This window comes from Megascapheus bottae, chromosome 1 (genome assembly GCF_031878675.1).
Source record: "Megascapheus bottae isolate mThoBot1 chromosome 1, mThoBot2.hap1, whole genome shotgun sequence".
In the NCBI taxonomy this organism is placed as follows: Eukaryota; Metazoa; Chordata; class Mammalia; order Rodentia; family Geomyidae; genus Megascapheus; species Megascapheus bottae.
Genome location: NC_143509.1, coordinates 15,058,838 through 15,075,516, shown reverse-complemented (window position 1 = coordinate 15,075,516; position 16,679 = coordinate 15,058,838). Strand labels below are relative to the sequence as shown.

At 44.3% G+C, this 16,679-nt stretch overlaps 1 protein-coding gene across 1 annotated transcript in view; it reads left to right on the top strand.

Annotated features, from left to right (window-relative positions):
- The window catches only part of Gpr149 (G protein-coupled receptor 149), a 32,282-nt gene extending 15,806 nt beyond the window's left edge, over positions 1 to 16,476 (top strand). The window contains exon 4 of the mRNA XM_090328400.1: positions 15,787 to 16,476. Within this exon, the coding sequence (XP_090184526.1) occupies positions 15,787 to 16,476 (690 nt within the window). The remainder of the gene's footprint in view (positions 1 to 15,786) is intronic.
- The last annotated feature ends 203 nt before the right edge of the window (positions 16,477 to 16,679 follow it).

The following is a 16,679-nucleotide window of genomic DNA, read 5'->3' as shown; positions in this document are numbered from 1 at the left end:
GTGTATGTGTGTGTGTGTGGAGGGGGGGGCAGATAAGATATCACTCTTTTCTTCCTCATGAAAGCAGAAGGAAGAAAAATGTTGAAATTATTTTCAGAACCTGGAAGAAGAGGGAATGCTAGAGGGCTGGGATTGATTGGGACATGTTGTAAATGTGTGTGGAACTATAATAATGAAACCCAGTTCTGTGCAAGGAATGTCAGATCATGAGAGATGTAAGAGAGTTTCTCTTCTGGAGTTTCTCTTCCGGACTATTCCCCATGTCTGTTACATACCCCAGCTTCCAGCGTCCATGCTGACCCTCCTTGGCTGTGTGAGCTGGCATTTCTCCTGGAACTTGGTACCCTGAGGTGGCTGCTGATGAAACAAGAGGGTATTTGTTTGAACTAATTCTAATATTTGAGGTGCTTCTGAGTGGATTACAAAGTTAATGCATCGTGGGAATATAGACACAACAGAAAAGCCATGATGCCTACACTGAGCTGGTAACCTGGCTTAGAAACTGTGCCTTTTTATCTTCACAGTGCTGTAGAACTTTCCCCGTTTTCATCTAGAATCTTTTTTTTGTGTGTGTGGGTCATGAGTCTTGAACTCTGGATTTTGTCCCTGAGCTCTTCAGCTCAAGGCTACTGCCCTACCACTGAGCCAAGCCCCACTTCCCATTTTCTAGAGGTTAATTGGAGATAAGAGTCTCAGGTCCTTCAAAGCCAGCCTTTGAGAATTGATTCTCAGATCTCAGCATCCCTGAGTAGCTAGGATTACAGGCGTGAACCACCATGTCCAGCCTTCATCTAGAATTTTGTATGTGACTTTCTGTTTTAGGCTGATGGAACTGTTGTAACATGCCATACACAACACAAATGTATGTCTCTGGGTTGTGGCATCTGAGTGGTACAATGCAGGGAAGGGAAACAGGTATCTGCTGAGAGCCTACTTGGGGTCCTGCTGGCAAGTGCTAGGGGGGTGGGGAGAGCGGCTCCTCCTGGCCTAGTGGGGGTACTGACTCCTTCACTAAAGCAGATCAACCCCCAGGTGCCCTATCTCCAAGAGCATCTGGAGGGCTGTGACCCAGCCTGAAGTCCAGGGAGAAAATGCTCACAGAGCCAGGCATGGCTGCAGAATTCACCATGAGAGCAAACATCGTGAATGCTGTCCTTAGGCCATGTGGGATTTAGAGAGAGTCCATGGGTAACTAAGCCAAGCCAAGGAACTCTTTCACTGAGCCCAGCACAGGCACCATAACCACAGACCCACAGTGAAGGACTCAGACAAATCTGTATTAGAAACACACTTCCTCCCTAGGGAAAAAACTCTGTCAACACACAGGTGCCGGCCCCAGCCAAAGACTCCTGGAGTTGTCCCCTCCCTCACCCACCCAGGACATCCAGATATTTCTATCATGCATCTTAGTCTATTCATGTCAGATCTTCACTTCTACCACCCCGACATGCAATAATTTACGGTCAATATAGTAAAGCAATTAAATACTCTGTTGTACTATGGACCATTTCAAAATAATCTACTAGTTAAGAGAACAGATAAACCCTAAATATTAGAAGAATAAAACTGAATTGATTCATAAATGTGTCAAATCAAATCATACAATCTTATTTTGTGACACTCCAGGGGAAGATGATGCGCTATTAAAAAAAAAAAAACTTAGGAGGCTGAGATTTGAGGATTGTTCAAAAACAGCCTGGGCAGAAAAGTCCATGAACTCAAAAAATCAGAAGTAAAGCTGTGGTTCAAGTGGTAGAGGACTAGCTTTGAGCAAAAAAAGCCCAGTCCCTGAGTTCAAGCCCCAGGACCAGCAACACACACACACACACACACACACACACACACACACACACACACACACACACACACACACCATTTCTCAGATATGCAGTTTATTTAAGAAAGTATTTGTTTCGGTTGACTTCAGGTTAGAATTACCTGGTCCTGTCCAATTCCCATGTACTCATTACAGATAATCTGAAGTGGAATCCCAACATTCAGAGTTTTAGAGTTTTCTCTGCTCTCCAGGAAATGGCATTCATCATATTTGAAAATAGTGATTTGAAACACAATCTCTATAGCTCTCCTTCAGCTCTGCCTCTGTCCGCGGAGCTCAGTCATCAGCTTTGATATTCTTGCTTTTAAGATTCTGTCATTGGCTGCTTATTACTCAGAAAAGCAAAGGTCATGTTTCTTTGAGATTTATCTTGATACCTAACCTAATAGAAAGTAGTTAAGCTACTTGGTTTGCATAATGCAAAAACACACGCAAATACATACAAACACAAACACGCATGTATATACATAAATACACACATAGGCACATACACATGCTGTGCACATATGAATATATACAAACACATGTGCACAAACACATATGTACATGCACAAAGATGCACACACCTACACAAACTATACAAGCATATACACATATGCACATCTAACTATATGCATACAAACATGCCTCATGATTTGCTCTGTGTTTAGACTTTGGGTTTCTTTTCATGCAAAGCTGGTTATAAACCTAAAACAGGAAGAGTAATGGACCTTCAAGATTTAAGTCACCTGATTTGAAAACTTACCATACACAGTAATCATAACACTTCGTGACAGGCATACAAGTAGACAGATAGAAGATAGATAGATAGATAGATAGATAGATAGATAGATAGATAGATAGATTCCATACACACATACATACATGGATGGACAGAGAGACAAACAGGAACCTGGATAGAAGGCTGGGTAGAGAGAAGACTTATTACAAGAACCTGCCCACACTGTTATACCAGGCTAAGAAGTACCAGGCTGTACCATTAGATGATAAAGAGCCTATAAAAACCTTTGTGTAATTCAGTCTAAGTCAAAAAGCCTGACAGGGGCCAGGAGTTAAGCCTAGTGGTAGAGTGCTTGCCTAGCAGGTGTTTGATTCCTTGGTTATCACAAATATAGAAAAGCCAGAAGTGGTGCTGTGGCTCAAGTGATAGAGGTCTAGCCTTAAGAAAGCCCAAGGACAGTGCCCAAGCCCTGAGTTCAAGGCCCAGGACTGGAAAAATATTTTTTTTAATTTTTTATTGTAATTAATAAAAGGGTTACATGGTATTTGCCAGATAGAAGGTGCATTAATTCACATACATTGATACCCTTTCACATGTCTTGGTCCCCATTACCCTTCCCCCCCACCCCCCTGGAAAAATATTTTTAAAGCCTGACAATCAGAGAAGACACAAGTTTGAGTCCCAGCCTGAGTCCAGCGGCCTGAAAGCTTGACAATCAGTGTATATCCTGGTTCAAGTTCAAAAACCTGAGAAACAGGAAATAGTGAATATCACAACAAACACAGAAAGAGAATGTGTTCTTTCTCAGCTTCTTTGTTCCCCAGAAACACTCTGGTAAATAACCCCACAAGTAATGTTTTACGAGCTATGTGAGCAGCCCTAAGTCTAATCAAGTGATACAAGTCACTGATTATTCTTCACATAACTATGAAAACACTTTTATTTTTAGCCTAATCCATCAACTATGGCCTTTATTAAAGCTGAGGAATATGGATTATGACAAAAACTACATTTCCACATTAGGATCTGCTCATCATCTTAAAAGCTAATATTCTGATGAGTCCTGTGGTTTCAAAAATAGTGGAAAGGCAGTTCAGGCAATAATCTAAACAGATTTAATACTGACAAGAATGCCCTATGGCAGGCAATGGTAACAGGCTTGACTCAACTTTACTTGGGAGAATACAAACCCATTAGAAGATGAGTATCGTTTGGAAAAGAACAACATTCACAAATGCAATGCTTTTAATATGGAGCTCTTAAGCACAAAACACTCTCCATTCATTTGTTAAATGTTTAAGGTCATATTTCCTACTTAACTCAAATAAAATTGCCTGTTATAACAGACTATATGCCTTGCTAGAAAGAAAGGAGGGACGGAGGGAATGAACAATATTAAAAAGTAGTTCTGAGGCAAATATTTGGATTAAAATCTTATTACAAACATTTCCTAAGGAGCACCTGATATTTGAATTTCAAAACGAACATCGAAAGTTGCTACATGGCTAGTTTCAAATATTTAGCTTTGCTCCAAGCGCATCAGATGATCAAGCTTGGAAATTCAAGTAGAGAACAAGGCAGCAGAGGCCCTGCAAGGTAGATTGTAGGAACGCATGTCTGAAGGCTGGGCACGCCTATTCATGCACCTGGCCACTCTGGGGTCTCTTTGAGGGTGAGCCACCCCACTAATCCTGGCGTCACCAAGGTACCTTGCAGGCTGCAGCCGGCTGCCCTTCAGTCTTCCTTTGCTCACTCATGCTTGTTAAGACTGACTTCTAAAATATTCCCTCTGTCCTTTATATTTCTAATTCAAGGGATTCAACCAGTCAGAATCCCTCTTTTAATGGTCATCTTTGACCAAGCAGCCCTCTGTCCTTGGGTGTCGTGAGGACTCAAAGCTTCAGCCACAATGACTGAGCTGGTGAAGAACTCTGGGGGTTTTTTAGACCTCTGTGGTCATTGGATATACGTAATTGATCATTACATGTCTGATTGATCTCTGCATGAGTGATTGATCTCTCATTGAGCTCATGAGCTGGTTTGGGGAAAGAAGTTGAGTACCATAAAACATTTTGTGTAGCTGCTACTTCTCATTGAATAGGTAAGAGCTCTCCTACTTGAGCCATGCAGTCAGTCCTCTCTAGCTAACACAAATGTCCAATGGTACTGTTTTAGCTGTGATGGTGACTAGTACTTAGGAAACGACAGACACTGGCACCTACCAAGAATCTGGTCTGTATACTTTCCTGGCATGCCTGTGAGTTCGCCAGGACAGTTTCCCCACTGTGATATCACAGCTTAGCTCTCATCAGCTTTGATCTTCTGCCTTACTGGTTCTCAAATCTACTTTGAACCATCTGGAGACAGAGCTTTACAAATCTGATTTCCTAGTTCTAATTCTAAACCTACTAAATTTGAGTCTTCCCAAAGTGGTGGTTGTGAACCTACATTTTACCCAGCTCTGCTCATGATTCGTCTGTGTTTAGTCAAGCATCAAGCCAAGACTGGTGTTGGGAAACTTAACTTACAGAACTGAAGATGAGCTGCAAGCCTAGGTCCCTGGAGGAGGAAGTTGAAATGAGTGTGCTTCATTGTCTCCAAATACCCTAGGACCCACAAACCAATGCCTCTGAGAGCCTCGATGCCCCTCTCCCAATCTCTGAGCCGTCTGCTGGACAGACTAAGTTTATTCCATTACCAACATGCATAGCGTCCCCCTGTGAAATTAACACCTGCATCTGGGCATGAGGTTTTCCTGCCCGTTATGCAAGTAACTAATGTGAATTAAAACAAACCCCATAGAAACTTTAACTTACGTATTCTAGGAATCCCGTCAGTTTTCCAAAAAAGAAAAGAAAAGAAAAACAGCAACACCAAGCCACTACTGTTGCTTGTACCATGAAGAGACAATCTTCATGGTCCAGGATTACATCCTAGTGCTGTCTTCAGTTTGCATGTCCTTCCTTCCTGCGGCACAAATTCACTCTCCAGAGTTTCCACTCTCTGCTGAAACCCCACTATAGCACATTAAGTGGAAAATTTGGAAAGAAACAGAAAGCACGGAGAAAATTGAAACTGCACGTTCCTTGGCATAATCATGAGTTCTGCAGGACACAGGGCATCTCTCTGTGTCCAGGACCCAAGCTGCGGGGCCACAGGGTCCTTCAGCTGCCCTCTCCTGACAAGACCTGCTGCTGGTGGCCCAAAGCGCCCAGCAGAGACACTGGTGATACATGAGGGCCAGAGAGGCCACAGAAAGCGCCCTTCAAAGGGAAAGGAGCATATTTTTCATCTAACAAAGGAGAGACCTGTGACAAGAGCCCATTTTCTGTCCATGCAGCTGAGAGGAGGAAGAAATCTCTGCTTTCTGGCTTTGCTCGCACACCTCAGGCTGCAAGCATTCAGGTCACTGTGAGGACAAGTGGGGAAGATGGAAATGCTTTTGAAGTGCATAAACCTGACTAGGAAAAATGTGGCAGAGGTTCAGGCCCAGCTCTCACTGCAGGGACCATGGATGGGGGGTGCTGCTGTGGTCGGGAAGGTGTCATTGCTTTCAGGGCACTTTCCTCTGAAGGCAAGTGGTTCATTTCTGAACGCTGCACACACGAATGATGGATAATTTCACCATTAGCATTTTTTCTTTTGAGATGTAATAATGTGAGTAAGCCATTGAATTGTTTTTCCAAAGGGTTTTTGTTATTGTGTATTTAAAAATAATAAGAATGCTTTAATATTTGCTGAGTAGAAAGGGAAGATTCTGAAGACCTTGACTTGTAAATTCGTTTTAGAAAACAATTTTCCACACACGTCCTGTTTCATTGCTGTGCGAGGAGTGGGAGGAAAAATGTTTCAGAGTCAGAAGAAAGGGAGGAGCAACCTTTTCATTCTCTTTGAATAGAAGATCTGAAATTTTGCTGCTTCTTCGCTTCAAAAATGAAATGGGTTGCATTGGTTTTTGTCTTGAGACTTGATTGTTTTTATCTAAAACAATGGCTTAATTGTTTTTGTATAGAAGTAGCTTCTTTTTGTTATTATTTAACATCCAAGCAGTACAGAAAGGTACTAAGAGAAGAGAGACCAAGTGAACTAAAATCATGCTGCCTAGAAAGCTGGACACATCATTCTGCCTGTACCAGAGGGCAGGCAGTCAGATGGACAGGTGGACAGGTGGACAGATAGGCGGTCTCTACCTTCAGCTCCTAGAACATATCTGCCTCACAGTAGACAGTTAAAATCAGTGTGCCAAATCATTGTTTTCCTTTCCTTCCTTTCTTTTTTGGGCCTGTCCCTAGGTTTGAACTCAGGGCTTAGGTGCTGTCCTTGAGCCTGTGTGCTAAAGGATAGTGCTCTACCACTTGAGCAACAAGGCTACTTCTGGCTTTTGTTGTTGTTTCAGTTGTGTTTGGTAGGTTTATTTTTTTTGGTAACTAACTCGAGATGAGAGTTTCATGGGCTTTCCTGCCCATGCTGACTTTGAACTGTGGCCCTCAGAGCTCAGCCTCCTGAGTAGCCAGGATGACAGGTGTGAGCCACCCCGCCCAGCTGATTGTACAGTTTCTCAGAGCCCTAGAGCCCAAGTCCGAGCCCCAGGCCTTCCTTGCACTCTTTGACCTTGGAAAAATCCCAGGCATCCTCATCTCTACCTATTCTTCCTCAAAATCAAGATGTTCTTTAAACTTCATTTTTGAATTAGCATACATGAGGAAGAGGTTTTGTTATGCTAGTGACATGCACGAGTGTTTGGAACACGTTTTCCCCTTCCGGTGTAGGCTGCGTCTTCTGCTTCCCCCCTGCCTTTCCAGACTGCCCACCATTCAGCCCTATCCCCAGGATGTGACTCGCCCATCCCAGGTACACGGATACCTGGGCATTGCTGTGGATGGGCCGGGGCGCCGGTGATCTGCCATGCAGATCTACAGATGGGAATACTGGGCACATACATGGCCCAGGGAAACCGCATGTCCCCAAGCTCTCTCCCTGTGGAACCAAAGCAGAAAGGGCGATGGGTGCGGCTCAGGTGATGAAGCAAGTAAGTGCAGATACCAGCATTGAAAAAACTAACAACAAAACACCTCTTATCCAAGAAGATTGATCCACCTATTTAAAGCACACAATTTAATTATTTCTAGTGAGCTTACCAGTCTGTGTAGCCATCACACAGGTCAGGTTTGGCACGTGTTCATTACATTGAAAGCCCTATGGTGCCCAAGGGACTCTGGTCCTGCCCCAGACTCAGCTGTCTTCTGTGTTTGATGCTCTTTAGCTGCAATGTGCTGCCTCACAAAAATCTTGTCTTCTAAAGCACTAATGTAATCACTTATTCAGGACCGCAGCAATCTTGTACGAAACTAGAAATGTTTTCTTGCAATTTTTATGTGTGTGCCAATATTAGGGCTTGAACCCAGGTGCTGTCCTTGAGTTTTTTATACAAGGCTTGCACTCTATCACTTCAGCCACTCCACCAACGGCTTCTTAATGATTCGTTGGAGAGAAGTCTCACAGACTTTGATGCCTGGACTGGCATCAAGCCAAGATCCTCAGATCTCAGCCTCTTGATTTACAGGCATGAGCCACCAGCACCCAGCTTCCTATAATCATTTTTAATAAGATTTTCCAAAGTGATTCAACATTCCCTTACATGCATGTCTGTAATTACATATGAAAACATGATTTCTTTTTTTGTGTGCCTTGGAGATTAACCCCAGAGCCTTGCACGTACTGGCCCTCCACAATACAGTGAGCTAGCTACACCCATCCTGAAGAAAAAGATTTCAGTCCTTAGGATTCACTTATTTCTTGCAAAACTCTTATTTTTCTAACTAGTGTATGCTTCCTTTCAAATTAATTTATTCTCTTTTATCTTGTTAGAAAAGCAGGAAAATGGGTACTCCATGCAGATAAACTTGCATATACAGAGTAGCTACGTTGAAATGCTACTTTTAGAGATGAGATTTAGTATCTTACAGGCATGATACTTGTCTAGTGATCTCAACAGCAGGAAACAGACTGAAATTCAAACTTCCCATCCGAATTCTCATATCCTCAATATTGTCAGGGCTGAGTTCATGTTATGAAATGAAAATATAACAATGCAACTTTCCATTCAAAAAGTAACTTTAACAAAATGATACATTCGTTCCAGAGGTTCTGTTTTGGCTGCAAGTCCGTGAAAAATGAGGTTCCATGCTTTAAGCTTGAACATTTTCTCATCCGAATGGTTTATCGTTTGCAATATAAGTGACATTTTACTTAGGCTTTTGAATATATTGAAAACATTTGAAAATATAAAATTTGGGATTGCATTCCACTGAATTATGAAGTTGCTTTATGGAGGATTTATATTATTCCTGCAATTAACATGTGATTCTGCCTTTGTCTTCTCTAAATTATGAACACTATACAATTTATTTATGTAGCCATGTGATTTTAGTGCTATGAAGAGTCAAATAGATCCTAGTCTCTTGCTTTCAAACAACAGCTTCATTAATCAGTCACCTCAGCACCTTCGGAGAGCCTTCAGTAAGCGCAGAATTTTAGGTCCCATCATAAACTACATAGCCAGGTTTTGTATTTGTGCCTAACAATGGCTTAGATCAGTCATTAGTTCAAAGAGGGTTTTTTGTACTCTTTGAGATTGATTTATACAGACATGTCCTCTAAGAGTAGCTGCAGCTTCATTTCTTACTTTGTGATTGATATTGCCTGCTTCCTTTTCCAGGCTTTTTACACTGGCAGTAAACTTTTAGTACACTATGGAAGAAAAATGATGAGTTCTGAAATCATGACCTCTTCTGATCTTAGGAAGAAATCAGTCTTTTCATAAATCTAATGCTAGATCTAGATCCCTTACACATGTCCGTGCTGAACCTGAGGAAATTTCCTTCTATTCCTGATTTTCTAAGTTTTTTTGTAAAAAAATCATAAATGGATGTGGAGTACTTTTGGATATTTTGAGTCAATTGAAATAATCATGGAGGTCTTTTCTTAGTTTACTAATATGAGAGATTAGATCAGTCACTGAATTCTAAATCAACCTTATATTTCTAAAGTAAGTTTCACTTGGTTACAGTGCTTGCTAGTTTTTTATGTACTTATTTACTGCCAGTCCTAGGGCCTGAACTCAGGGCCTGAGCACTGTCCTTGGGCTTTCTCAAGGATAGCACTCTACCACTTAAGCCACAGTACCACATCTGGCTTTTTCTATGTATGTGGTACTGAGGAATCGAACCCAGGGCTTTGTGCATGCTAGGCGAGCACTGAACCACTAGGCCACAGTCCCAGACCCAATGCATACTATTTTCATAAATTGCTAAATTCCATTTGTTAAAGGTGCTTGCATCTAGATTCATGAGTAATTCAATCTATAGATCTTTTGCACTATGCTTTTGTACTATTTTTTGTACTATAGTTTTTTCTTTGTACTATCCCTGTATGATTTTTGTAGTATGATAAAATCAGGTCTGTAAAAATGAAGAAGTGTTGCTTCCTCTTCTATTTTCTATAAGAGATAATACAGAATTTAAACTTTCCTTCACTAAATATTTGATAGAGTTCTTCAGCAAAACTATCTGATTCTGAAGGTATCTTCTCTCTTCTTTTTTGCATTTTAAAATTATGACTTTGTGCCATAGTAACAGGTCTATTTAAGCTCTGTCTCATGTTGGATGCATTATGGTAGCATTTGGGTTTTTCAGGGAGTCAGTCCATTTTGTTTAAATGGTCAAATTTCTACTCCAGTTACTGAAGCTCATGATTTTAAAACCTCCTCGCTACTCTCCCTGCTCCCACTGCCTCCTCCTTCTGATTCCTCTCCCACTGGATCGTGGGTCCTCTCTTACGCCAGCCGTGGCATGGTTAGAAGGATGTAGAGGAGAGCTACACTGAGATGAGCGTTCCACCCTTATCTTCCCAGGCAGCCTGGACAAGTGCGCTCATCTCCACACACCCATGACTGATTCATGCGCAAATGACTTTATACTCTCAGGATTCTATGAAATTAGACGTCCTACGTAATGTGTTGAGTGTGTAATGTGCACACAATAGAAGTCCACGTCCATCCTTTCTTTCTCTTCTATAACTATGGAAGAGAACATCAGAGCCATGCAGACAAAACAAATCTTGCTGCTTTGGGCTCTCCAGCTCTTTCCATCTCCTCCAGATTTCTCAACACCACCATTTGCCTTTGCATTTTCATGTTCTGAAATTATCTTTCAGGGTTTACTTAAGATTTTTCTCTAACTACTGCCCTCTGAGTGTGACTACATCCTTTCTCCCTCCTGGTGTCCTCAAGGTTCTAGCTGAAGTAGAAGAGTGAAATGCTATTCACCTTGGCCTGAGGTTTGGCTAGATCAGAAGAGGCAAGTGTCACCCACATTTTATGGTACTATAGGCTAGAGAATTCGTAAGGCCAGAGGGTGTGAGACATGAAGCACGGACTTGGCATTGGCTCCGACATATGTTGCCTTCTGTCACCTCCTGCAACGTCATCATATCATCCATAAACTTTGGATAGCTTTGTTCTCCATTTTGTAAGTTAGTGTGATATTAAATAGGAAACTCAGAAATCTGAACTATAGCTCCTGCTCAGCAGGCTCAGTAAAGTTTTCTGATGAATTTCAGTCAAAGCAGAGGTTAGACTGGTCATGGTGGAAGAGCAGGCTTCAGGTACAGCCTGAGCTCTGAGGGCTGACATAGCCCTGTGCTCTTCTCTGCGCCCCACCACTGTCTCTTGTCTGGAGTGATTCTTGTGTCATCTGCCTTTGCTTCACTAAACATAGTAGTTTATCTAGTGAGCAAAACTCCCCCAAATAAATTATTTTAAATCTACTTTTGCTTTTCTCAAAAAAATTCTTGTTCTGTCTTTTTTAATGTCATTTTTCAATCAGACCATTTTTTAAGATGGTCTTCTATGACTTAAATTCTTCAATTTGTATACTTTTCAAGGCCCCATATCTTCCAAAATATACTGGAGGTCGTTTGAATGAATTTATTTGTGCTTAAATTGCTGGTCACTGGGATTATGAGTTCATGATGTAGTTCTAACTTTCAAGGTGGAAAATCTAGACCTGCTCCACTTCGATGAAGGCTCTGATCCTAAGAGCTGTAATACTGTTTTTCCTGAGTGATTTAAATAATCAACAGAATAGCTAATCTTGTTAGGAGACAAATTTAGAGCAACTCTTTTTATATTATAATTTCACCCTGAATTCACCTACAGGCTTATACTGAAAAATTAAAAAAAAACATTTGTTATATCCAAGGCCAATGAGTATGAATCAATTATCACAGCAGATTATTTGTGCGAATGTGTTTATATGGTGAGTTCTCTCCTCCTGAAGTATTTGTGAGGTTTAGAGACTGCTTTTCATCTCCAAGTAGAACTCCCAGCCACCCACACTCAGAAGGCAGCAATAATGGATTATCATTATTCCTGACAGCAAATGCTAATTCACTTACTTTTAAATGGAACGAAAACACTGACTATGAAATGAATGCTTTTATGCTCTAAATACATCCTACTGACCATGCAGTAAATGTTCAGCTGCAATTAAGTCTCCTACATTTTATTTATATAAAAATGTTGTTTTAAGATGGCTTCAATGTGCTTATAACTCTGATTACTCATTTATATAAGGTTTTTAAATTTAATTTTGTTGTAAAGGTGATGTACAGAGGGGTTATAGTTACATAAGTACAGTAATGAGTACATTTCTCATTGAACACTGTTACCCCTCACTCATTTTTCTCTTACTATTTCCCCTACCCCCCATATAAGGTTGTTAAAAAATAAAAATAAGCATCAAAGCTTATGCTGGCTCATGCCTGTAATCCTAGCCACTCATGAGGCTGAGAACTGAGGATTTTGGTTTAAAGCCAGCCCAGTCAGGCAAAGTCTATGAGATTCTTGTCTCCAAATATCTTCACCAGAAAAAATGGAAGTGGTCCTGTCACTAAAAGTGGGAGAGTACTAGCATTAAGTGAAAAAGTCCAGGGACTATGCTTAGTCCCTGTATTCAAACCCCAGGACCAAAAAAAAAGGGGAAAAAATCAAATGTCAATATTTAAAAAAGATGATTCTATATTTGTGCTTTCAAAAGTAAAATGTGGAAGCTAAAAACATACTAGGTCAATAATACAGAGGTATATATAATTATTTTCCTTTAACAAATACTTTTGAGTGCCTGCCATGTTAGGCACTGTTATAAAGGCTAGGAAAATAATGATCAACAGAAAATGTTCTCCTTTAAGATTTTATTTTCTATGCATTTGGCAAAATCGAGCACATAGACCTGGTCTCTGGTAGAAAATAGGCACTTGTGAGACTTTACAAAAATTCGCTTTCATGTATACTTTTGTACCATTTGCTCCCTAGAGCGACTACCACAAACTACTGCAAACATGGGTTGTATAAAAGCCGAGAATCTGTTCTTATATTTCCATACCAGCGGGGTGGGGCAGGGAACCCTGTCCAGATTCTGAGGGAGAATCTAGAGAAACTGAGGCCAAACTACAGCGCCTGATACTCCCGCCCCATTCCAGGGCAATCTCACTCCACCACTCTTTCCTGAGGACACCGCAGCCATGGAACCACATCTTAGGGTGACTGTACCTGTGGAAATCACTTCCATTTGAGCCGACGCTTATAGGTTTTGTGGGGACATTGTTCAATCAGCTCAAAGGTGAAGGCAAATGAAATCAGCAGTAACACTATGTCGCATAATATCTACCTCTTTTTTTCCTCATAAAAATGCTCATAAATACTTTTTTGAAATTGTTCTTGAGTTGTTACATGATTTAGACATCATACACATTAACTTGTAGTTTGTGACTTAGCTCAGACAACATTTTTTCTCCCCCAAGAGGGAAGACTCTTCATTGTGTGAGTTCAGGTTTACATTGAGTTGTTGCTGAAACTGTTTTCTTTTTACATTTTTTTTTTCAAGTAAAATCTCCAGAGGAGGTCGGGTGTGTGCTGTGGCTCATCCCTATAATCCTAGCTACTCAGGAGGCGAAGATCTGAGGATCAAGGTTCAAAGCCAGCCCGGGCACAAAAGGACCTGAGACTCTTATCTCCAATTAACCTCTAGAAAACGGGAAGTGGAGGTTTGCTCAAGGATAGGGCAGTAGCCTTGAGCTGAAGAGCTCAGGGACAACACCCAGGACAAGTTTAAGCCCACAAAACAAAACAAAACAACAACAACAACAACAAAAAACCCTCCACTTTGACAGAGATATGTTTGATTAGAACTAGAGCTTTCCCTTTCAAATAAAAAAAAATACACCTTAACATTGTCTACGCTTATGAAATGCAAACAAGACATTACATTGTATAACTAATTGACACTGTCCTAATCAACCAAGGTATGGGGGCAAAGTTTCCTGAAAGCTCCGCTAACCTAGAAAAAGAACATATTGCATGAGTGGGGTGAACTGCAGTGCAGAACCTGGAACTAGGGTCACAGGCAATGCCCTGCCTCCCTGCTACCGAGGAAATCTGTTGGTGAAATCCTGACCATAATAAGAAGGCAGTAATAACAGTCATACATCCAAACTGAATTTTTATTTTCTTTTTTAATTTTATTGTAAAGGGGAAGTACAGAGGGGTTAATTACATACATAAGGTTTTGGGGTTTTTGTTTGCTTGTTTTTTGTTGGTCCTGGGGTTGAACTCTGGGCCTGGGCACTACCCTAAGCGCTTCAGCTCAAGGCTACCGCCCTACCCTTGAGCCACAGTCCACTTCCCATTTTCTAGAGGTTAATTGGAGATAAACTTCTCACAGACGTCAGTGATGGGGCTGGCTTTGAACATGGATCCTCAGATCTTAGATCTCAGCCTCCTGAGTGGCTAGGAAGATAGGCGGGAGCCACTGGGCCTAGTGAGGGCCCTTCCTTTTCAAGTGTTCCCCTCTTCATTTTCTTCTGCTTCCCCTCCCCTCCTTCCCGCTCTCTTCCCCCTCCAGCGTTAACGTCCATTTCCAACAGTGTCTAGTATCACTGTTACATTGGCTCACCTTTGTCCCCACCCTTCCCCCAGTCACATAAACTTATGTACAGAATTTTAAAAAAAACAACAAGAAAAAAGACAAAAAGAGTACCCTAAAAATCGGCCTTGTTTGCATTTCTGGGAGTTTGTGTGGATATAACAAGCTGCCTGTCTTTCCCGGGTCCCTGAGGTCAAGGAAGGAGAGTGGCTCAGGTGATGGGGACCCCCACAGTCCATCCGCATGGAGGAAAGCTACCCCTGCTCCAGGCCCAGGCCGCCCTGGCTCCTTTAGTCCATGACCCATGCTGCTTGGCCTCCGCCCTTGTCCCCACGGTGGGAGGCCTGGGGCTGAGGGCTGGCTGAGATGTGGGGACTTCATTCGTGGGGTCATTGGGAAGGCTGCTCATCACCATAGTGGATCACCATCACTGCCCACGCCATGGCCCTCGCCACCTGCAACCCCAAATCAGTCACCGAAAACACAACACAAAGCCTGGCACCGCATAGCGAGGGCCTGCCACCCAAGACACTCACTTCCCTACTTTTCCTGAACTACACCTCTTTTTCAATGAATCTCAGCTTTTCTCAGAGGGCCAGGGAGAGCGTGGGAGCGCCAAACAGCCATGCGGGAAACGACCTCGAGAGAGCCCAGCCGCCTGTCTCTCCAACACTTGGTGGTGGCCAGTTTTTAAAAACAGCCTACTCTGTGGGCTAGGGCCTGGGCCTGCGGGGCTGGACCACTCTGGGGAGCACCTATCCCCGGAAGGCTGAGCCCAGGACCATTCTGGGGAGCACCCATCCCCGGAAGGCTGAGCCCAGGACCACTCTGGGGAGCACCTCTCCCTGGAGGGCCAGCCCCACCTCCCACCTGCCTGTGCCCAGAGGAGACAGGCACGCCTCAGGCTAGCTTCCTCTGGTCACCATGACACTCTCACCATGACACTCTCACCGGGGATGCAGGCTATGCTTCTTCCACTCCTCCAGGCTTTTAAATTAAGCGTGATATGAGACAAAAACATAAAACCCATTCCGGATTGGGACGAAGGCCCCCGTTCTGCCCTGGCTGCCACCCGTGGTCCCAGGAGGAGACGTCTCTGCTCTGCGAGTCTGGGTCCTCCTGGGGTCTCGGGTGGGAGAGGGGCCATCCGTCCGGGTCTCGGGTAGGTGAGGGGCCCTTGGTCCGGGTCTCGGGTGGGAGAGGGGGCCATCCGTCCGGGTCTTCAGCCGCGGCTCCTTCTGTTCCAGCGGGCGGGTGACGGCCTGGCCCTGCCCCTGCGCGCCTTCCAGGGAATGGTGTCCCTCCAGACGCCCACCGGGAAGACGCTGTCCCTGTCCACCTACGAGGTCAGCGCCGAGGGGCGCACCCTCGCGCCCACAGCCCAAAAGGTCGAGGTCTTCCGCTCCAAGAGCGTGGGCCACGAGCCCCGCGCGGCCGAAGAGTCCCCGGGCGCCTTCGCGGACGCCAGCGTCAAGATCCACGTGGAGGTCCTGGAGGTGTGCGAGGACGAGGGCGCCCCGGACACCGTCTCCATCGTCAGCAGCATCAGCCAGTCCTCGGCGCGCGCCCGCTCCCCGTCACTGCGCTTCTCGCGCCGGGAGAACCGCTTCGTGTCCTGCGAGCTGGGGGAGACAGCCTCCTGCTCGCTGCTGCTGCCCCCCGGCGGCCCCGACGGCGCGGCGCTCCGCATCTCCATCCCGGACACGGTGGAGGCGCACCGGAGCGGGGGCCTGCGCCAGCGCCCGGCCCCGCCGCCCCCGCCAGGCTGCGCGCCCCGGGGCGGCTACCACGAGGACATCCAGCTTCTCAACCAGGCCTACCGGCAGAGAGAGGCAGAGAGCCGGGGCGGCCGGGCGTCTGGGGCGGCCGGGGAGGCCGGGGAGGCCGGGGAGGACACGCGGGCCCAGCTCCGCAGGCCGCACCCCCCGGAGCCCTGAGCCCTGAGCCAGCGAAACCCCACCCCTTCGCCCCCCCACCCCGCACCATCCCCCTGCGGCCTGGCGGGCAGCCTGATGCGCGGATCCACCCCCCCAGCCCGCGCATTCAAGCCTACCTGAGATCCCACACTGTGGTGAAGGAAAGATGTCTCTCTTCCTCTCTTACCCACCTTCTAGAAATCATTTCCAGCACAGGTCTCGGC